Here is a 22,846-nt window from a genome sequence, read left to right on the forward strand (position 1 = left end):
ACAATGGTGGCCTCATCTCTGCAGGAAAATGAGAAGAACAACGGGACATTTTGTGGCTCGAACAATGAGGTTTTTGTCCTGTGATGGGCTCTGTAATGATACTCCAGATCCTTTCTCACCCAGCAGCCAGGATCACACTGTGCTGTTTTACTCAAAATGATGTTGCTCTTCTGCAAAGAATCAGTCATTGGAAAAATGGGAAAAACATGAAACCATGGAACGTGGTGACTCCAGGCCTGCCACGCTCCTGCCCCACACTGCTGCTGGGCACGTTCAAGGTAAGTCCCTCAGAAGTTTCCAGAGCTTTTAAACCCCCAAACAGTCCTTTCTCTTCCCTTTATCTGTCCTTACTGCTGTTCCAGTTACACCACCGGTGGTGCTTGTGTCCATATAGCGGCTTTGAGCCTTTCCAGCCCAACCACCACAATCGAGTGGATCCTGCAGACGACGGTCGACTCAGGACATCATAGAATCATAGACTTGTCAGGGTTGGAAGGGACCAACCCCCCCATCATGGGCAGGGACATCCCCCACTAGATCAGGCTGCCCAGAGCCCCATCCAGCCTGGCCTTAAAGACTCCCAGGGATGGGGCTGCCACCCCCTCTCTGGGCAACCTGTGCCAGGGTCTCCCCACCCTCATGGGGAAGAACGTCTTCCTCACGTCCCATCTGAACCGAACCTTCTCTGGCTTCAATCCATTCCCTCTAGTCCTGTCACTATCTGATGTGTCACTTCCCAGGGCAGCTGAATATGATGATTTAAATACCGAGGGCATGGTAGAGTACCAAGGAGAAGCTTTGAAGGGAAAACAACCTGATAAACCTACTCACAACCCAAGGGCAGCACATGCCCTGAGAGCCACCGGCGGTGGGGACCGGCAGCAGAGAGCTCTTGGTCCCCGAGCTGGGACACCTCCGCTGCTGTGGCACTCCACAGAGGGTTTCTTTTAGCTCCTCAGGAAGACGACTAACACCAGTGTCACTCCCAACAACACCATCACACCGCGTTTCTTATAAACTTGCTCCTCCTCGGAGAGTGCCGGCAGCTGTGGCTCACTCGACATTGCCACGTCAAGCGAGCGCGGGCTGTACCTTGGAGACGAGGCTGGCCCGGTACGCTGCCAGGGCTTTCAGGTACTCCTTCTTGGCGGCTTCTGTTTTCCTCTTGTATGCCTGAAAGGACCAAGCAACGGATAATAATTAATAAAGCAGAATATGCTGCCTGCTCAGTGGGACCCCCCCTCTGCTGAGGCCATTCCCGTGTGCACGTGAAAAACTCATTTCTGCTGTAGAGGAACTGACCCCAGATTAGGCAAATAAAATGCTTGGATTGGAGCACACTGGGATTTTTGGAGGCATCACAAGCCAGAGCAGTCCGTGTGCCTGGGCAGATAGTTATTCATGTCTGCTGTAAGAGACATAACCTGTTTTTATAGGGTGAACTCAATGAAATCACTTCTCAACAGGAACTGGATGGGGAGAGTGTGATCCAGGCTCTTGGAAGAGCCAGATAAAATCCCACTCTTCCATCTCTCCTCTGTAATGGGACATGCTCCACCATCATTTCACGGTTCTGGTGCCCCTTTCCACACAGAGTTTGTTCCTCCACCTGCGAAAAACGATGCAACCCAGCCTGCCTCAAGCAGTGTGAGTCCCCATGGGGTTAAACAGACTAAACCAGGCAGGTGAGAAGAACATTTTAAAATGGAGTAAAAATTTTAGCAAAAAGGCAGAAACTCCTGAGAGCTCTCTCCTCTGCTGGAAACTCAAAGTCCTCCTCAAGTGGCGCACTGAAAAGTTGATTTCAATTAGAACAGATTTGCATACATTTAATTCTGCTTTAAAAACCACCACAGCTTCCAACAATCCACAAGCCGAAGCCTGGTGGGGATATTCAGCTCCTTGCCCCTGCAAATCGCCAGCACCCCAGACTCCTTCGGAAGGGAAAATAACCTTTGAGTAGTTAAACTATCCAGTTAGAGAACAGAAAAATAAATTCTATTAATAGATAATAAATATCTAATAGATAATAAATACTATTAAGAATGGTTTGAAAGCCTTACCTTCATCGCTAAATCAAAGAGATTCCCCGTAATGAAATGTTTTGACTTGACATATTGGAGGTCCCTGACGGTAATTTTCCGAAATGGAGCATTCTCTTAAGTTTGTCTTTGGCTTTCTGGTAGTCAGGAATTATTATATTCGCTCCATTCAGAACAAAATTGCATTTCAAAATGTCAGCCCGGAGAAGCGTTTGCCCGTGAAAAGTAACTATTTCTTCCGACTGTATCAGCTCCCCTAATAAAAGCTATTACCTTTCTCTACAAACCTTCTACCACCGCAACACGGGGGCTACGGCCGCAGCATTTCCCGTGAAGTGGGGATATGAGGTGTCCCCAGATCTGCTGCTGAGAGATGCTCTGAAATGTGGTACCTGAGGTCTGCCCAGCAATGAAAGATGAGTTCCTGCATCTCAGGCTGGCCAGGGCTGGGTGCTGATGTGTTGAAAACATATATTTTATCTTCTTCCCCCTCTATAACTGCAAAATACCAAGAGCATTTTTGCTTTCTGTAAGAAGATGGCGGGAACTCACAGTATTCGCAGCTAGGCAGAGACAAATTCAAACATTAGGAAGACTGAGCAACTTATGGGCAGCAAGAGGGCAGGTAAATGAGACTTCCTCAAGCTAAATGCAGATAAATGAATAATCAATGGATTCTGTACCTATCTTCAACTCCATCACTTGCTTTTTTTTCTGTAAAAAAAGGGAAGAGCAAGAGGGCAAGCCCAGGTGGTGTTTGCTCTGATCCTCCTCTGGTGCTTTCTCCAGCTCTGGAAGGTTCCTGGTGAATTATCTGGTTTGTGACCACAGATGGTTTGGGTTGGAAGGAACCTTCCAAGACCATCCGGCCCAACGTCCTCGCCACGGGGTCACCTTCCACCGGGCGAGGTTGCTCAAAGCTTCGCTGACCTGACTTTGAACACTTCCAACGATGGAGCATCCAAAGCTTCTCTGAGCAAACTCTTGAAGTGTCTCGCCAACTTCGTTGTAAAAAATAATAAATAATGGTCTCTTGCCAGGACTTCTGCATCCACGCCGGACCCCGCTGAGGACAAGGAGGAGCGAAACCACAGCCTGATGCTGGGGAAACGCCGCGCCAAGCTGGAAATCCAAACAACGCTCCTCCCAAATCCTCTGTGCGAAGGCAGCGCTGCTGCACTATTTACAACCTTTAAAACTTTAATTTAAACATTGACAAAACCATGTTATTTTCTAATTAAATCCCATTTTCTCCCAGGGATTTTAATTTCCAAGCAATTTATCAGATTTAAGGATCCTCGAAACGTTTTGCATGTTTTTCTTTCTAACCTGCCATGCCCACTGATTTATTTTCCTTATTCGTTAGCAGGAGGATTCATTAGTCATTAAGCGAGTGGGCGGGTTGCAAGGAGGGGACGGGAAGCAAAAATGGTTAGTGATTATGAAAACAAAAAATCAGAGCTGTAAGAAGCATATGTCGGGATCGTAATCCTGACACCTCTGTGTCTCAGCAAAGCAGCTAGTAATTGTACCGTAATGAAATGTTCTTGTTTGATAACCAGTTAATTAGAGAAGACAATTATTCCAAACCCCGCTGACGCCCACGAGCAGCTCCGCGTTGCATCGGCGCTGAGTGACAGCCGGAGCTGTTACCAGTAACCCCTGCAGAAACGATGCTTTCCAAGCTTAGGAAAAATAAATAAATCAAGGGATCCCCCCAAAAAATCAAGGGTTTCAGTGAGCCCAAGTGTAGAAGGTGTCTGCTGCAATCCTAGATGGAGTTTGGGGCAATTTTGCTTCTAAGAAGAGAGACCACCAGGAGAGATGAAAAGGTCTCCAGGAGGGCTGAAGGACTCACTTGAGCTGGGAGAGAAGACCAAGAGGGGCTACAGCCTCCAAACACGATGCAGTGAAGGAATTTCACCGAACGATCCCCTGCATCTTCTGAGGATAGGAAAAGAAGCAACAGGCTTAAACTGTATCAAGGGAAATGTCGGCTAGGCAAGAGGAAAGTGTTCCTAGCAGTAAGGATAATTAAGCACGGGAAGAGATTGCCTGGGGAGATGTGTAATCTCCACCACTGAGGGTTTAAGAACAGATGAGCTACGCATCCATCAAGAATGGCTTAAGTAGAGATGATCCTTACTCCAGGCAGCAGTATGGTCTGGTTGACCTCTTAAGTCTCTCCTTGCCCTCCTTTCTATGATTCCATGATCGTTTTTCCTCCCCCTCCCAGATGTATACACTTGGATTTTATTCTCCTTGTAAATCTGGAGGGGTTTTCTTGTAATTATTATACACTTCCCCAAGATATCTCTTGGGACATCGTAACTTATGGCTTATTCATAAGATGACTCGAAAGCATTCCCTGCCACACCAGCCTTCTCTCCGCGTACGGTCTCCACACAGACATCAGAAACGCTTACAGCAAACACGGCCACGTCCTCCTTGTTCCTTCCTGGCTCTTCCTCACCTTCTTGCACCCTCCTCTGTACCCCTCCTGCTCCCTTCTGTCCCTCCCCCCATTTAAACCAACTACCCCAAGCTACATTTGTTGCATAAATCTCGATGTCTCTCCTTCAGACCAATACCTATAGTCTGGATTGCTAAATCCTGCGGTCAACAAGCTTGGACATGGGAGGCACCTGTCAAGGACGCCCATCACAAGGTTGCTGTTTAAGCAGCACTCCAATTCCCCCACGCTCTCCCAGCTACAGCATGAGAGCTGTTGAGCATCTGACATCCCTGAGGACACCTACAAGAAAAGGCGCTGGCTATGGAAACTACTTGCATGGTTTGAGGAGAGCTCTTCCTTTATCCTGGTGAAGATGGAGTGCTGTGAAGCAGTCCTTTGGAGAACGAATGGATAATTCATTTCCGTAATCCAGCAGCAATCACCACTGACCAAAGCATCCTAGAAGATTCCTGCTTGCCTCCCTCTGCCTTGGCTTCATGGTGCCTCCTGGGTGTCAATCATCTTTCACTCCACGTGAGGGCACAAGTGTGTTCCCAGGACAACCCACAGAAGACTCCAAGCAGAGGAGGAGGGGGACAAATCCAAGCCCCAACCTCCAATGAAAAGCACACAACAGTCACCCTCCACACCTCTGATCTTGCTCTCCCGAAGAAAAGAAGTCACACTCTTGGAGCTGCTTTTAAGAGCAGTTCTGACCCTCCACACCCTTCCGATCATTATCCTGATCTCCACGAGACCTCTCACGGAACCTCGTTTGGGGTCAATGCTTTCACTCTTCTCCGGTCCATGCCCTTCCCTGACACTCAGGAGATGCTGAAACCTCCTTCCAGGCCTTGGCAACCGGTTGGACCTTTCCAGCCCGTCACTGCCAGGGCTCTGAGGCAGCAGCAGGAAACTGTAACCGGTGGTGGCTCCACTGCCGGCAGCTCTGTTCGATGCTGCAAACGCGCAGTTTGATGGCATCATCTGCTGCGTGTGGCTCCCCTGGGGTCTCTCCCCTGCTCTGGCTCTGCCACACACACAGCCCTACAGCTGGCCCCAGATGCCTCCGTCCCCCTGCAGCTACACACAGCTCCTGTCACCAGGTGAAGCTTCAGGTTCAGCGAGCAGATGGATCTGATGAGATAGGTGATCTACAGTTTTCTGTAGAATGAGTAATTTTCCTGCTGGGTAATTTATCCCTGAGGTGTGAACGCTGTGCTATGCTCCAGGCTGTGCATTTGCACGGGATAATCACATCTGCATCTGGCCACTTGGCTTTACTGAACTGGTCCTGGTGAAGCAGAGTTATCATGAGCAAGAACTCATCTCTGGTACCTTTGTGTCCCTGGTGAAATGCTGGTTTTGTCCAACCTTGCTTCTGCTCACTTAGGAAGGGAAGCCTTGGTTTAGTCTGAGGTTCAGTCAGCAGATTTCTCAGGAGCTTCTTGATGTCTCTGTCTGAGTTTCTAGGGTTTGGAGACCCAATGCTTTGAGTTTGTTGCTGGATTTCCTAATGAAAAGAAGCAGGTTCCAGAGATCCCTGGAACTGCCAGCCTGGCAGCACTCCCCATGTTCTGCCATCGCCAGGCTTCAAAACAACATCCTTTCCCCTCAAAATAAAGTAAGCAATGGGGAGGTGCTCAGAGAGGGAGAGAAGAGAAGAGAAGAGAAGAGAAGAGAAGAGAAGAGAAGAGAAGAGAAGAGAAGAGAAGAGAAGAGAAGAGAAGAGAAGAGAAGAGAAGAGAAGAGAAGAGAAGAGAAGAGAAGAGAAGAGAAGAGAAGAGAAGAGAAGAGAAGAGAAGAGAAGAGAAGAGAAGAGAAGAGAAGAGAAGAGAAGAGAAGAGAAGAGAAGAGAAGAGAAGAGAAGAGAAGAGAAGAGAAGAGAAGAGAAGAGAAGAGAAGAGAAGAGAAGAGAAGAGAAGAGAAGAGAAGAGAAAAGATCCCACCAGTGACTTCTCAGCGTGCTCTGGAGAGTTTCCAGCCTTATCGCCCAACTGACGCCCCGCACCGAGCGAGGACAGTCACTCAGGGCTGGGTGTCACCTGCTCTTGAGCAGAGGTGGCCCATGGTGGGGCTGGTGGCCCTGTGGAAGGAGGGGAGGGGGCTGCAGCCCTGTGGGGTGGCACGAGCTGGGGCCAGGCTGCGAGCACGACGTCTGTCCTGAGGCAACCCCCTTCCCAGCGAGTGAGCGGCGTTGCTGCAATCTAGTGCTCGAATTCTCATTTCTGTCGAGTTGGGCAGCCCTTTTAAACCTCACTGGGTAATGCTGTGAATGCTGCTTTACATCTGCTAATGAAAAAAAACCACCGAACGCCGAGGCACAGGATTCTGCGCGCCTCGAGCAGGGACTGCAGGCGGATTACGACGACAGGTACCCCATTTGATGATAATGGTTGAATTAGCATTTCACTCTCCACCAAAGTCTAAGCTATCTCTTCAGGAACAGCTGCTAAACTATTTGCAAAGTTCAAAGAGTACGCATTAATAATTTTTATTTTTTTTTCCACATTCTTCAGATTCCCATGTAAGCTTCTTAGAAAGGGCCACGCCAGCTGTTGAAGAATGAAGATTACAACATCCTGCTAATGCAGCGCTGGAGACATTTAAAGGTATTCTTACTTATTATGGTGATGCACGCACGGCTACGCTGGAAGGGGTTAAAAATGGGGAAGAAAACCACGGTTTGCCGAACAGGTGTCCTTGAGCAGTACTCAAGGACACGGAGATTGCTAATCCTGTATTCCACAGCATGATCAAATCACCAGGCAACAGTTATAAATAAAAAAAGGCAGGAAATAAGGAAATTTAGATACAAGTGTGTCAGAGGGAAAATGAAGATTCATTGTGAAGAGGCTGAGAAGGGAAGAAGAAGAAGGAACAAAATGACAAAGGCACAAATGATAAACCAGTAAGAACAAAAGAAAAGGGGGGGGGGAAATAAAAAAGCCTCTCTGTGAAATACATGTCTGTGACAGCAGCAGCCAAATCAAAGATGCTCCTAGATTATATGGTTTCTTGCATAATATGCATTCTGGTTCCCGCTCGGTGTTTGTCTTTCAGCTAGTGCACAGGGAAAAAACCATCTCTGAAATGGGACGTGAGCAACCTTTATTTTGCTTGTTTCATCAGGAGGAGAAAGCAAATTTGCTTTGTGGGAGCAGCAGCACCTGCTCAATGGCAAATAAATAGCTACAGCTTTGATATTACAGTGCATATAATCATTAGCGGCACAAATGGCAGAGGATTAACCCTCTGTGTGCCGGCCTGAGCTACCTGGTGAAGAGGTGGCACTTTGTTTCTGCCTGCAGAAATGCTGCAGGGAGGGTACAGCCGGAGTAGGGCTGAGGGGGCACACGCAGGACCACCCAGCCTAGCAGCACGGCTACAAGCCACTGCACCAGGCTTTCTCTGGCACGGGCATGGTGGCCATGCCATGCTCAGGGTGACTCCTTAGTGCATGAAGGAGCTGGGAGGGAGGGATGGGCATGTTTGCAGGCACGTGCATGTCCAAAATGCTGTGGCTGAGCTTGGGTTTAGTGGCCAGCTTGCTTTGAATCTCCTCCCTGGTGGCTCCCTGCCAGCAGGGCAGCAACCAAAATATGCCCAGGGCTGGGGAAACACTGTGCCCCTTGGAAGGTGGAAGATAAGGTTTGTAAACCTCACCTGAAGCAGGAAGGACAGTGACGTAAACAACTGCTTAATAACTGGATAGTGGGGCTGGGGTCTGCACATCAGCCCTCTGGAGACCCACACAGAACATCTCAGGGGCTGTGAGAGATCCAAGTGTGGGACCACAGCCCAGCCCCAAATCAGACCCTACAGCTTCAAAGCCACTCTCTTATGCCAGAAAGAGGGGGAACTTTCCTTATCTAAAACCTTGGTTGTAAGTGAGCAAGGATGTCCAGATCTAGGTCTTGCTTGCCTCACCTGCCATCGCTGTGTTGGCTTTTCCCCAGGTTATCTGCTGCACTGCTTTCCGCAGGACACGAAGATATTCAAAACCACTGTTGTCAACAGAGCTAGGAGCATCGTGCCAGGTGAAACACTCCCCTTTTCCATTTTTCCCCCCTCCCCAGAGCATGATGCTTCTGCCGTGAGCTGAACTGCGATCTGGTGTGGCCACGCAGCAGTCTGGACTCTCAGGTCCCAGCAGGATTTTGGCCAGAGGTGCGCAGCTGTCCTGTCACCTCCCGAGGCGTGACAAGGGAGGGCTTGGCGTGGGCTGCTTGCCCATGTGCATCGTGTCCTGCAGTCCTCAGGAGACAGATCTGCAGGACAGCCAAGCCACTTGTTTTCACATATTAAAGACATTTCCTTAATCCTTTTTTTCCTCCCCCCTTTCTTTTCCTTTTTTCCTTTCCGTTGCATTGCCTGATGAATCTAAACAAGCCTGACGGGGGATACTGGCAGAGGAAAGCAAGCAGGGACTAAATAAACTCTCTTCCAGCCAAACACTTCAGGAGTGAACGTGCCACATCGCACAACCCAGCAACAGGGTCCCAGAGCCAAAGATAAATAGTGTCCCTCCAGCCGGAGTCCCGGGCAAGGAGGTAGCCGTCGTGGGAGAGAAGTATACAGCTGGAGACAAAGCCAGGAAGTTAATATTTAAGCATTCAGACAAGGAACAAATGACTTAATTAAATCAATTACAGAGGGAGAAATGGAGCCACTTAGAAAGCGTGCGTAAAGAAACGACGAGGCTGCTACTGTCTCATAAAAGAGGAGAAGGGAGAGTTAGTAGGGAAGATTAACGGACTGGTTTAATCCCTGCTGTTAATTAAGAGCTGAGCACTTGCACTGCATCATCAGGCTTGCACCAGCACTTCCATTCCTTAAACGACATTCATGGCCGAGCTCAGTACCTGATCTACAGAGACACTTGCAACTAGGTGGAGAGATCGAGGTGTTGGGAGGGATGAAAGGAGGAGAAAGAGGTGACATAACATGTTTTCTGTGCTCCTGAACCTCCCACACCTTGTACCAACAGTCCAAATCCAGGCCTGCCCTGCAGCTTCCCTGGCAGCAGAGCTGGGGTCGACCTGCTGCACGAGGAAGGGATCTCCCTCCCTTCCTCAGCACCAGAAATTCCTGCACGACCCCTCAGTGATCCCTCCGAAGAGGAGGAAAGGGAGGAGCATGAAAACATCAAAGCAACCCTTTGCACAGCATGGAGACTCCAAATGGATCATCAGAAAGGCTTGCAAACCTAGAAGACACCTTGCTTGTATTCCCAGCTTGGTGTGGGAGGAGACCAGTATGATTTTCACTTAAATGACTTTTTACCCTCCCTGTTGCTCTATACTCGGGTGTAGCTGCTTCAGACGCTGGTGAGGGCCACCCAATGGGAGCTGGAGCCAGCAGCCCGGCTGTAGAAGGGCTCACCACGCACTGGGGGACTGATGTGTTTGGGTTCAGGGACACGTCACACACAGTCTCATATCTCGCTCTGCCTGATAAAAAGTCATACTTGCTCTGGGAAAGCATTCACTGGGGTTTTCTCAATAGACAATGAGCAATTGCAGGCTTTTGTAACTGACTCAGCACCAAAACAATAGTTAAAGCAGGACCTAGAAGTCTCAGTGTGAAGCAGATGGAAGGTGGTTGACGGCTTTGGGGCAGGAGGATCTCCTCTGTGAGGCCACTTCAGACATCGCCTCCCTAAGCTTTTAAAGCCTTAATGTCAAATTTGAGGCCAGCAATGTAGAGAGTTAATAGTTTTTAGCCCGTTTGCCATCACTCCTTGTAAGTAAATAAGCAATTACAACCCTGTCTCCAGCTAAGGCCAGGGGAAAGGCCATTGATATTTCTGCAAATCATGATCTTATCAAGAGTAATTAGTTGTCATAAAAATAGTCAGTAACAACAAATGTAAGAATGCAGATTTCTCTTAGAAAAAGGGGGCGGAGGCAAAGCAAACTTAGAGCATCCTCCTGCAGCCCCATCCCTTCCCTGCACGACGTGTGTCAGACTCGCCCTCCTTGGGGGCACGTGGGTGGTAAAGACCCGTCTCTGGGTACCCCAAGTTGGTGATATTGTCATTGCAGCAGCTCAGGGCTGGGAGCCCGGTGTGCAAACCACTTGGGTATCGCTTCAACTAGCCATGGTGTCCTGAAAACAGCCACCGCCTCTGTGCGTTACGCTTCAGTTTAAGCCCCGGCCACGCTCCTAACGTGCTTGGGGAGAGCCTGACGCTCTGGAAAAACACATTTCAACAGCTGAAAGAAGAAGAAGAAAAAAAAGAGGTCAGTCACTCACTTGTTTTTGTTCTTCTCCCAGACTGTCCCACATTGACGCAACGATTTTCGATACATCTCCGAAGGTAGCGTTGGGGTTCTGCCCTTTGATGGCTGCTTGCGTGTCTCTGAAAAACAGGGCGTAGGCTGACACGGGCTTCTGGGGCTCATTGGGATCCTTCTTTTTCTTCTTCTTTTGGCTTTTGGGCTTTTTGCCCAGGTCTGTTGATGGCCTTTTCTCTCCGGTAACCTGCAAAACCAAGGGATGAACCTTAGCAGTCAGCTGGGACTCGGTCGATACAAGCCCACGGTTGTGAGCCATCCATAATTTGTTCCACACTGCTAACAGGTATCGAGGAAAAAACATCCAGGAATTAAGCTATTTTAATCTTATGTATAGTTTGAAACTCTCAGGACAAGGGATAATGGTTTCCAACTGAATGAAAGTAGATTTAGATTAGATGTAAGGAAGCAATTCTTCACCCTAAGAGTGGTGAGAGTCTGGCACAGGTTGCCCAGAGAAGTTATGGAAGCCTCATCGCTGGAGACACTCAAGGCCAGGTTGGACGGGGCTTTGAGCAACCTGCTCTAGTGGGAGGTGTCCCTGCTCGTGGCAGGAGGATGTCACCAGGTGATCTTTAATGTCCCTTCCAACCCAAACCTTTCTGTGATTCTACGACTCAACACTTTTCACGCACTGGTCCGGGTGCAGCCAGACGACCGGCACTGGCTGTATCCATGCCGGATGGCCTGGGGGTGGTTAGCCCAAGGGGAGCAGGACACAGGCAATGGTAACTGGACTTGGTGGCTGCTGGAAACAGGGATGTTTCCAGCGATGGTAGCACAGAACAAGATCCTGTGGCTGAGCCTCCTCCGGGATGCCTCGGCCAGTGTGTTGAATCTACGGGACCACAGAAACCTCTGTGTACAAAGGAAAAGACCCCTGGAAAGCACTTGGACATACATCAAAGCTCTCAACTCATTAACTGTGGTCAGTGAAAGCTCACGCTGCAGGAAAGCACCATTATTTTATAGCGGAGGAAAAACTAAATACACCAGAGGTTAAACGGGGCAGAGAATAAAACCAGTTGCCAGCAGTTGGCTGCTGCAGTCTGGATCTTGGCATCCATGAAGGTCAAACAGGGCACCAGCACCTTCACCTGCAGACCCACCAAGTGCTCAGCCGCTACCTGCCGGCAGCAGTCCCTGCTCTACCAGCTCCATGGGCTGATTCTATTACCTAGTCTGTCACTCAAGAGGTCTGAAAAAAACCTAAAAAAAAAATAATAGAAAAATCAATTGACACAGGTCTGAACACCAAACCTGTGCCTCCCAGTGAGGTCTGGGAGCAAAAGGCCTCATCTCCTGATGGATTTACCGATTTGCTTGTGTGCTTGGAAGCGCTGGGATTTAAGAGGCTGCACTTCGGCTGGCCAGGAGGAAAGGGCAGCAGCACTCCTGCTCTCTGCTCAGCAGCTCTTGACTGGTCATTAAGTTCAGTATCAGCGTCGTGACATTTGTCAAACAGACAGTGACCATTAGCGAATGAGCAGAGAGACTGAAAAAAAAAATAAAATTGCATTTAATTTAAAATTGCCCAATTGGGCTTGAATGGGAGGCCCGGAGGTGAAAGGCCAGCTTGCTAGGAGGAAAAAAAAAAAAGAACAACAGGACTTCAGCCCATTAGCAAGTGAGACGGTATTTTAACTAACTGCAATCCTGTTTGATTCACTGAAGTGCCATGGGGAGGACCTGCTCTCCTTGCAGTCGGTGACCAAGCGAAGGAGCCGGGAACAGGCGCGATGAAACCACCACCACGACGGCAGTTTTACCCTCGGTCCTGCTTAGGCAGCATCAAAGAGCAAATGATATTTCTGGAAAAGGCTGCCTGGAGCCGTCAGTTCCCAGGAGGGAGCAGAGCAGATGGGGACTTTGCCTGGTTTTCCCGGGGTTTGCCAAGCACAGGATGAGACAACAGCTCAGACCTGGGCAGCAGAAGATGCTTGAGCAACCTATGCCGTGTTCATGGCCAAAGGCAAGACCCAACGAGCCAGCGGCTCACTGCCGCGGGGCAACTGCATCCTCTGAGGGGTAAGCCACAGGATGACGTGCGTGGCCACCAGCCTCTGTGTGGACATTTAACACCAGGCATGGACTGGGGCAACTCACTGGTGACAGATGTGATCTCATGAACTGGTAGCTCGATGCCTTCTTAGATGTTGAACCTGTGAAGAGCAGAAACCTTGTGGACACTACGATTTTCAGAACTATGGAGGGAGATCGCTAATCTGACTGGAATCGGGGTGCATGTGCACCCCCCAGAGCAATGAAGCACCTAAAGGCACCAGTGAGGCTGGGAGACCTCCTAAAGCTATATGTTCCCTGGCTCAGAGGATCTGCTGAGCATGACCTATCTGCTGGCATAATTTCTTATATGTGTGACCTTCTTGGTGACAAGATTAATTGCTGCTTGTTAGATGCTGCTTTGATGACTTGTTGCAGAAAGACCCTTAAAGGCCCTGCAAAAAATGACCAATGGGTGAGTACAGCAGCTGTGCAGACAGAGAAATCAAACAGATTTTCAATCACGTGTATCCCTTCTTTTTACAGTTCTGTTCCGCTGAAGCTGTTTTAGCATCCACATGTACACTCTGCTTTGAAATGTCCCGATTCGAAGCAAAAGCTGCCAGTGGATGAAAAACTACAGGACTGACGGAAATATATTTGCCTGGATTTCCACGGAAAGGAAAATGTTTTTTGTTCAGTTTTCCTAGTTTTCCAGTCTCTGCACTGTTTGCTGCTCTGGCCACACCTTCAAATCCTGTCACAACCATCTATTTTTGCAGGACAAGGTTAGAGTACCAGTGCTTCTGGTGTCATCCTCAGATCAGTACCTACTAGGAGAAGGTTTTCCATGAAAGCCTTGAATCCAAATCCCTCAGGGAACCCAGTGACTGACTTGCAGGCATGGACACCCACTGGGTGTTGAGGAAGCAACCCTGCAATTGCTGCAATTCGCCCTCAGCGAAAAGCAGACCAAAGACTCAGGGAACACAGTGTGTAGGAGAAAGGGCCCTGGGGGTGCTGGTGGGCAGCAGGATGGCCATGAGCCAGCAGTGCCCTCGTGGCCAGGAAGGCCAATGGCTTCCTGGGCTGGGTTAGAAGGGGAGTAGCTGGTAGGTTGAGAGAGGTTCTGCTGCCCCTCTGCTCTGCCCTGGGGAGGCCACATCTGGAATGTCGTGTCCAGTTCTGGGCCCCTCAGCTCCAGAGAGACGGAACTGCTGGAGAGAGCCCAGCGCAGCCCCAGGGATGATGGAGAGAGTGGAACATCTCCCTGGGGAGGAAAGGCTGGAGGAGCTGGGGCTCTGCAGCTGGAGAAGAGGAGCCTGAGGGGTGACCTCACTCATGGCTATAAATATGGAAAGGGGAGGTGTCAGGAGGATGGAGCCAGGCTCTTCTCAGGGATGTCCAATGACAGGACAAGGGGCAATGGGTGCAAGCTGGAGCACAGGAGGTTCCACAAAAATACTAGGAGAAACTTCTTGGCTGTGAGGGTGCCGGAGCCCTGGCCCAGGCTGCCCAGGGAGGGTGTGGAGTCTCCTGCTCTGGAGACTTTCAAACTCGCCTGAACGTGTTCCTGTCCGATCTACTGTAGGTGATCCTGCTCTGGCAGGGGGTTGGACTAGATGATCTTTCGAGGTCCCTTCCAATCCCCGACATTCTGTGATTCTGTGATTCTGTGATTCTGTGTTGTTTGCTTTACTGATGCATTTGGAGGAAGACGGGAGACAACCAAGATGTCCCTCAAACCCTGGGCTTCTGATGTCCCGCTCAGCAGCAGTTGTGTTGGCGGCAGAGGCAGATTCGGTGTCACTGAGACATTGCTGACTACCCGAACAACTGCCTGGACAAACTGAAGGGCAGAAGACTCTTCCTCTTTTAATTTCCGTGTGGTATCTTTTTCCTAGAAAGCCATGTCCAGTAAGCTCAGTTAAACTCCATTCTGCGTTATTTTTCTTTCATTTCCTCTATCTGCCACCAGAAAACTAATTTTGCACTCAAGCATTGGCAGAATCTGAGCCCTGAACCTGCTTCGCTCATCGAAACCTCCATCTGCAGCTTGATGGACCCAGCAAAGCCCAAACCTCAGAGCAATTTATCCCTCCCTGAAAACCATCACCTGCCGTTCTCTCGCTGTCTGTTAAAACAGGCGGGGCTACACGTACCTTATAATGTGACTCTGTCTCCTCTTCCTGAGTAGAACTGGAGGGAGATGGTGTAGCAGACTTACTTCCCGGGGGCGAGGGGGAACTGTGGGCAACACCGCTCCGCATCCCCATCTGAGAAATCAGCTGCGACTGGCTGAGAGCGCTCATGGGGCCGGCTAACATCCCGGGGCGATTGATCAGGGGCACTTGACGGTTGGACTCATAGGATGTGGCATCCGAGTGGACCATCTCCTGGATCTGAGTTAGGAGAACATCACGGTGTCATTGAAAAACGTATTTATCTCTTTATTGTACCATCAAATCACTTCAGGATGAACTCGTATTGACGACTTAGAATTGTTCTACACAGCTGGTAGAGTCTTCCTTGTGCCCCCTTCCAAATGAGCCAAAAGCAAGCACTGAGGGCACCTCTGCTCCTGCCACCACCCTGCCCACGGGGACTCCAGAGAGGTGACACATCGCCTCTCTACATAGCGAAAAGTTGAGGGATGGGAAATTTTTGGCCAAGTCACTGGCAGAAGGGAGGGTGTTGCAACGACCTGGCATTGCGACGTCCAATGACGGGACAAGGGGCGATGGGTACAAGCTGGAACATAGGAAGTTCCACAAAAACATTAGGAAAAACTTTTTCCCTGTGAGGGTGACAGAGCCCTGGCCCAGGCTGCCCAGGGACGGTGTGGAGTCTGCTGCTCTGGAGACTTTCAAACCCACCTGGACGCGTTCCTGTGTGACCTACTGCAGGTGATCCTGCTCTGGCAGGGGGGCTGGACTAGATGATTTTCTGAGGTCCCTTCCAACCCCCGACATTCTGTGCTTCTGTGATTTCTGGAGCCTTGCTGCTGCACGCATGAAGCCACGGCTGAGCACCATCACATGTTGTGTGAGGGTATTTGGGGCCCGTGGCGGCCACGCCAGCCCACAACCTGCTCCGACCACATTGATGTGCCCAAAGCTGTGACACAATCATCAAGCCAGAGGTTTGTGCCCCCCCAAGCCCCAAAACATGCCCCGAAATGGACCCCGAGGTGTGGGGGCAAACTCTGCTGGTGGCTACCACCTCATTACAACTCTGCCTGGAAATGATTCTTCCATTTTTAAATATTGCAAAAAGCTCCAATTCCACCTGAAATAAATGTAGCAGGAAAAAAACCAAAACTAAACAAAAGTCCAGACAAGGGCAAAGAAAATTATGAGCTGCCTCTTAAAGATTTCCCAGAGAGGGAAGGAACCTGAAGCGGTGCTTGTGTGTGCATGCGTGTAGGTAAGAGATGAGGAAGGAGGCTACGTGGTAGAGTTGTCCCCCCAAATAAAGAGCTTCCTAACACCTATTTATCTGTTCTCATAACACGAGAGCGAGGGGCCATCTGATGGAACTAATGACACACAGCTGCAGGGACGCACGGACACGGCACAGGCCATCGGTACATGTGCTGCCTCCGGGGGCTGCTGAGCCCAACGCTCTTGAGAGATTTGAAAGAAAAATGATATATATATATATATCTATGCTTGGCTAATAAGAAATGCCGAATGCTACATTTGACAAAATAAAAAAACCTTGGGGGGTGTACATCCCCTTGTGTCACAGCACAAACCACAGGTCAAGTGGTTGGGTCAGGCGGGAGCAGCAACAACCCCTGTCCTGGCCAAGGAGGGAAGGTGAGACGAAACGTGGACAAACCTGGCCACGGGTGCATGGAAGGTTTTGGGGCTGCCCTGCTGCCTTGCTGAGCCAAGACACCATTTCCAGTTTGTACCACTTTCCCTGAAAAGCCCAGTTTTCACCCCAGGATCCATCCCTGACCAGCCAAGCTGCCTCCTGCCCCACAGCCTCATCCAGCCCTGGCGGAAGCCAGCGGGAGGGAGAGTAAGCCCCGCCTGAATCCTTGTCCAGACTTTCCCCCTTTTATATTAATCTGATTAAGGTTAACATGAGCTTAAAGACCCAGGCTTTATTTATTAACAACCTTCCACTTCCGATAAGCCTGCTGAGGTGCAATCCCTCATTACCGGGGAGGCTGTCAGCTCCATCGGCAGCAGATACAGAAAGGAACCCAGGGAAGACCTGCAAGGGCTCGGCAGGCTTCAGAGGAAATAAATCCAAACGCAAACCCAGATTTACTGCTGCAGGTCAGGAGTCAAGAGCTTTACACGATGCCCGACAGCATGTGCTGCTCTCTTTCGGATTCCCCATCAGCCGAGGAGCATGTGGCAGGGGACCAGACTTTCCCAGACCTGTCCTTTTTCTTTATTGATTAGGAAGTGCCGGGATTTGACGTGCAGGAAGGAAAATAACGTCTCGCATTCTCACTGTTGTGTGGGAAAACCTGGCCAAAAAGGCATCGAGGACGTGCACGCTTGCAGCCAAGAGAGATGAGGCTGGACAAGGGGCTTGGGCAGCAAAGGAGGCAGAAGAGAGGCAATTTTTTGCATTTGCAGCTGATTTTGCAAACGTCCTGGGAACAGCCGGAGCTAAGACAGGCAGCAACGGGGACCCAGCAAGGTGGGAAGACAGGGCAAGTCACACGAGCAGCAAGCTCCTTCCCAAATTCCAGTGAAAAAGGTACGTCGGTCTTGGATTTTGTCAGTTTAATCCAGACCTTTCACGTTGGAGAAGATCTGCCAGCTTCTAAGGAAAAGAATAATTTACTGTCCCTATTTTAAATTTAAATGAAGAAAAAAAGTTTAGAAGACGGGTGTTTTAGAAACAGGGAAGGCTATGAAATGTGGCTTAAAAAATTTTAAAATTTAAAATAGCTCATTCACATTTGCAGCCACGGCAGTCTCTTGGGTAAACACTGTATTAAGACAATTTTTTTGAAACTTTTATTATGTGGCCAATAGACCACAACGGCTCCATTTATCCATTAAATATGTAATCATACACTTTTTCTTTACAGTGCATGTTATTTATGCATCAGAGCAGAACAAGTCCAGGAGCGCAATTATGGATATGGGACATGTGCTGCAAATCCTGATGAAAATCTGCAGGGAAAAACCAGGAACCTGAGCCCTGGCTCAGAGAATCCATCCTGCTGACAGCAACCCAAGCTTAAAAAGCAGAGATGGTGCATTTTTCCTGGGACATCTCCCCCCTCTCTGAGGATATCTCAGCCCAGAGGCCTCCTCCCAAGCTGCCTATTTCTTTACATCCTTAAAAACTGGTGTTTTACATAATACCTTCGCTAAATATTGCAAACTCTCCCCCATCTCTGTCTCTTCTCCCACTGGGCCAGGAGGTTTTGGAGAAGGACACGTACAACTACAGGTGACCATGGCCTCCCTTCAAGCTGGGGAAAGGGTTAGTCCTGCCTTCCCTGAGCTATTTCAGGGGCTTCAGTGATGGACCCAAAGTAGATTATATCCCCCCCCAAGAAAAACACCCAAGGGAAGAGACCGAGGAGCAGGATTCAGAGATGCTCTCCTGCAGCAAACAGCTTAATTAGGCAAGTAAATGATGAATAAAATTGTGGTGACGGCAAAGCAAAACGAAGGAAGGTAACAAATCGAAATGGAACCATCTCTCCTCCCGCAAGACAGGGGTCTCACGGGATGCAACTGCAGCCAAGGGCTGCGCCCGCACCACTCCCCCTCCAAAGTATCCAGCATCCCCGCAGGGCCCGATGGAGGCACGGGCATAATTAAATAACCACCCTGCCTGTGGGATTAGCTCCGTCAGCAGGACGGAGCCAGGGCAGAGCCCGTCTCCATCTCGGGCATTCAGCGCAACAAGCTCGCAAAAGGCTGGGGACGTGTTTGCAGCCTCCGCTGAAAAGATATTTTGCATCTCAGAGGAAGCATGAGTGAAATGTGATGTAGTCACAGCTAAAGTAATTAAGTGCATCTTACTTAGCAGATTCCCAAAGGCTGTGCTAACTCAAAAGACAGTTTCTTTTATTTTTTTTTCCTCACAATATTTCAATTTTTTTAATGAATATGCATATCAGGCCTATAAACGCTCCAACTCATTCTGAGAAGGAGAGGAGAAAACAGGCTGACAAACGGCACATGCGCCGCACTCCTCGTTTCTGGGAGAAAGGTAATGCAGTGTGAGGGGCAAAACGCCGCGAGGGACAGCCTGGTCGGGGACCCAGGCACTCCGCTAGCAAAGACAATGTTTTGAAAAGTGCCAAGCTAAGCTTCAAGTTAACTGCCCCCCCAAATCCGTACAGCAAAGGCAGCTCCTTGCAGCAATAAGGGCTACGGTATTAGCTGGCAGAGCTGGGGCTCAGGTCCCGGGCTGAGGCAGGGACAGCTGCTGTCGTTGAATGTCCTCTCCCACAAAATCCCAATTCCCAACCGCAGCCCTGAGGCAGGTCCCACCCCTGCTCTCGCTTTGCATGGCATTTTTCTCCTCCTCCTCTCGCTTTCCTTGGTCTTGGCCACACCTTGAAGCCAATCATCATTTTTTGGTGGCACAAGTACAAATTCACAGGTTCTGCCTTATTCCCCCACAGTATTTTTTTTTTTTTTCCCTTGTTGCCTACATAGAGCAGCTCCAGCCCCATCAGCTGGGCTGTGATTTGTGCCGAAGCATCTGCAGATGTTACCCAGCAAAGGAAGACATTGGGCTGGAGTTTCCATATGGCGTTGGCTGACTCTCGCCACACCGCAGCCCCTCCTCGAGCTAAAGTGGAGCCGTGTAAAGCGGGATGGGAAAAGATGACGGCCAAGGCTGGCGGCAGCAGGCAGACAGCCCAGCGGGCATCGCCCCACGCTCCGGGGAGACAAGCACATGGGGAGCACCAGGCTTCCCACCAGGCTTGGAACCAGGACTTGGGGGAGCTGGTGGATGAAAAGCTGGATGTGACCTGGCGCTGTGCAGAAAGGACAGCTGCGTCCTGGGCTGCCTCACAAGCAGCGTGGCCAGCAGGGCGAGGGAGGGGATTCTGCCCTTCTGCTCCCCTCTGGGGGAAGACCCCACAGGCAGTTCTGTGTCCAGACTTGACAAGTCCAGAGGAGGCCATGGAAATGGTCAGAGGGCTGGAGCACCATCCCTGCGAGGACAGGCAGAGAGAGATGGGGTTGCTCAGCCTGGAGAAGAGAAGGCTCCAAGGAGACCTTATAAGGGCTGCAGGAAAGGTGGGGAGGGACTTTTTACAAGGGCATGTAGTGACAGGTCGAGGGGTGACGGCTTTAAACTGAGAGAAGGCAGACTGAGATCAGACATAAGGAAGAAGTTCTTCACCACGAGGGTGGTGAAACGCTGGCACAGGTTGCCCAGAGAGGTGGTAGAAGCCCCATCCCTGGAGACACTCAAGGTCACGTTGGACGGGGCTTTGAACAACCGGGTCTAGTTCAAGCTGTCCCAGCTCACTGCAGGGGGGTTGGACTAGATGACATCTGAAGGTCCCTTCCAGCCCAACACATTCTACAATCCTACGACTGCCACCTTTCCTGGGGTGAGTTCTCACGTGTGGGCTGAGCAGAGCTGCTGGAGCCTTTCCCAGCCCGGGTCTTCCTCCCCAGGCAGGGGGAGCAGCTACTCCAGGGGCGCCCACAAGGCTCATCGGTGGCCCAACTTAGCTCTCCTTCCATTTGTTCCCGAGAACAAGCCATTACAATCACAATCAACCAGGGAGAGAAATTATCTGCTGAACAGCTTTGAAGCAAAGTTTTCCCAGCAGGCTTTTTCTGTATTGAAGTTTAAATGTAAACGCATCACCATAGCTGAAATGCTTAAAGATGATTTACTTAAAAAAGAGAGAGAGCAGGAGAAAGAGAAGCTGATAAGAAAATATATCCCCAATTACCACCCCTCCTCTTCCTGATTTGTAACTGCTCCTAATAAACTTTCATGGTCTATGTAAAATGCTTTAGTGCAGTGACAAATTTCTGCTGGAATTTGAGATGTCTTGTTCAGAGTAATAGCTATCTCACACAGGTGCCCAGCTGCTATTGTAAAATCAGTAAGCATTTAATTGAAACAAATGACTATAATAATAGTACATTATCCCTGCAGGCTCATAGCCATAACAGTTTTAATTATTGAGTTAAGAGTCAAACTAATTTATCCTTTAAAGTAACAGCCACATCTTTGGTTCCACTGATCATCCTATTACGACTGTGAGGGGAACAGTAGGAATGGATTTAAAAAGAAAGCAAATTCTTTTTTTTTGAAAGGGTGGGGGCCATTTATCATACGGCAGAGGCTTTCCATAGGCAGTGGGGTTCCCAGCCACGGTTGTCCCACCAGGAGGGACCAAGCACCCCCCTGGCAGCTCCTGGGGTGGCTTTGCCAGCCCGGCAGGAGCAGCACAGGTGCCCACGGGAACCGGAGGTGCCAGCTTTGGGGGTCTGGGCCCGTGGACATTATTTTGCAACTCCCTTGAAACTGCAGTTTTTTCTCATCAAATGCAGCGTAAAAAAAGAAAATAAAGGTCTGACAGACTCAAGGTTTGCCAACGTGATCTGAAGGAGCATCTCGGAATTCAAAGCCCGGCGCAGCAAAATGAAAGAACCCACATTCCCAATTTAAAAAGAGGATTTCTGAGACACACACGTGCCCTGGGGCAGACATGAAGGCACAGCTTTCCCAGGCCCTCGGTTTCATGAGCTGTCTTTACTTTGTGGTTGTGACATGCGGGATCTCAAGCATCACCATAAGCCCCGCTGGGCATGGCATGGGAGGGGACAGAGGGGCACAGAGGAAGGGTGGCTGCAAGGAGGCAGAGGAGGATGCCCCAAACCCTGTCCCCATCAGGACAAAGCTGCCCAGGAGGATGGATTCACTTGCTAAATCACCCGGTGGGTGATCCCTGGAGCAAGCCCTACTTGCATGGCGAGCCCCCAGAGCTCTGCACCCCATTGTTTGCCAGACCAGAGGGCTCTCACCAGATCGTCCTTCACCAAAGCACTTGTAGATCATAATCAAACCCTTCCCACACTGCTCCGGCCACAGACACAGAGGTCTTCTGCACTCTCTCCAAGTTTCCCATCCTGCTCATCACTATGGATGCTGTTGGGATTTCTCCATCCCGCAGCACCCACCCCGAAGCGTGGCTGTTCTCCACATCCCACACCCCTTTGCCAGAGGCACCATCTCTAAGGAGAAGCTGAGGAGCTTTTCGCCTCTGCAGGTGGGACAATATTGGTTCTCCAAAGGCAGCTTTGCCATTGGTGATCAATTGGCTAGGCCAGCCTAAAATCTCTGCATCTCTATCTTCTGCCGCTTGCCAACTCCCTGCATCGCCTACAAACTTGACCAGTGATTATTCAGTGCTTTATTTGGCAAAAATACGACAGGCTCCAGGAAGGTAGTGACAAATCGATCCAGCAAACTTGTGCAACATTGATTTTGCATTGTTCAACCTTCTCAAAATACTTTGTGCTTCCAAGTCAAATGTCTTGCAGATGTCTAAGTATATTATGTTAACACTGTTACCTTTATCACCCAAACCTGTAATCTCATCAAAGAAGATATCAAGTTAGTTTGACAAGATTTGTTTTCCATCAGCCCACATTGATTGGCATTAATTATATTACCTTCCCTTAATTCTTTATTAATTGAGGCCTGGATCTGCCACTCCATTATTTTGCTGAGGATTGATGACAGACTGACAGGTCTGTAATTACCTGGGCTGTTCTGTTCCCCTTTTTAAATATTTGCACATTAGCTTTTTTTCTAGTCCTCCAGAGCTTCCCCAGTATTCCAAGAATTACTAAATACCAGCATTAGCAGCACCAAGAGCTCCTCGGTCAGTTATTTCAAGCCATGAGCAGACCAGCTAGCTTAGCCCATGAGAGAGAGGTTGGACTAGATGATCTCTAAGGTCCCTTCCGGCCTAGGCCATTCTATGATGATTCTATGACTTGAAAGAGGATCTGAGCCTGCATATGTGAGAAAAGAAAGTTTCACCGTTTGCTAAGCGCTACATAATTTGAAAT

General features: G+C 49.6%; 1 protein-coding gene across 1 annotated transcript in view; it reads right to left on the reverse strand.

The window, feature by feature from the left end:
- The window catches only part of TOX2 (TOX high mobility group box family member 2), an 82,767-nt gene that overhangs the window by 9,245 nt on the left and 50,676 nt on the right, over positions 1-22,846 (reverse strand). Inside the window, exons 3-5 of the mRNA XM_009868291.1 lie at positions 14,960-15,199; positions 10,756-10,983; positions 1,093-1,173 (exon numbers count right to left, since the gene is read on the reverse strand). Of these exons, the coding sequence (XP_009866593.1) occupies positions 1,093-1,173; positions 10,756-10,983; positions 14,960-15,199 (549 nt within the window). The remainder of the gene's footprint in view (positions 1-1,092; positions 1,174-10,755; positions 10,984-14,959; positions 15,200-22,846) is intronic.

The sequence above is a fragment of the Apaloderma vittatum genome, unplaced genomic scaffold, assembly GCF_000703405.1.
Source record: "Apaloderma vittatum isolate BGI_N311 unplaced genomic scaffold, ASM70340v1 scaffold74, whole genome shotgun sequence".
Taxonomy (NCBI): Eukaryota; Metazoa; Chordata; class Aves; order Trogoniformes; family Trogonidae; genus Apaloderma; species Apaloderma vittatum.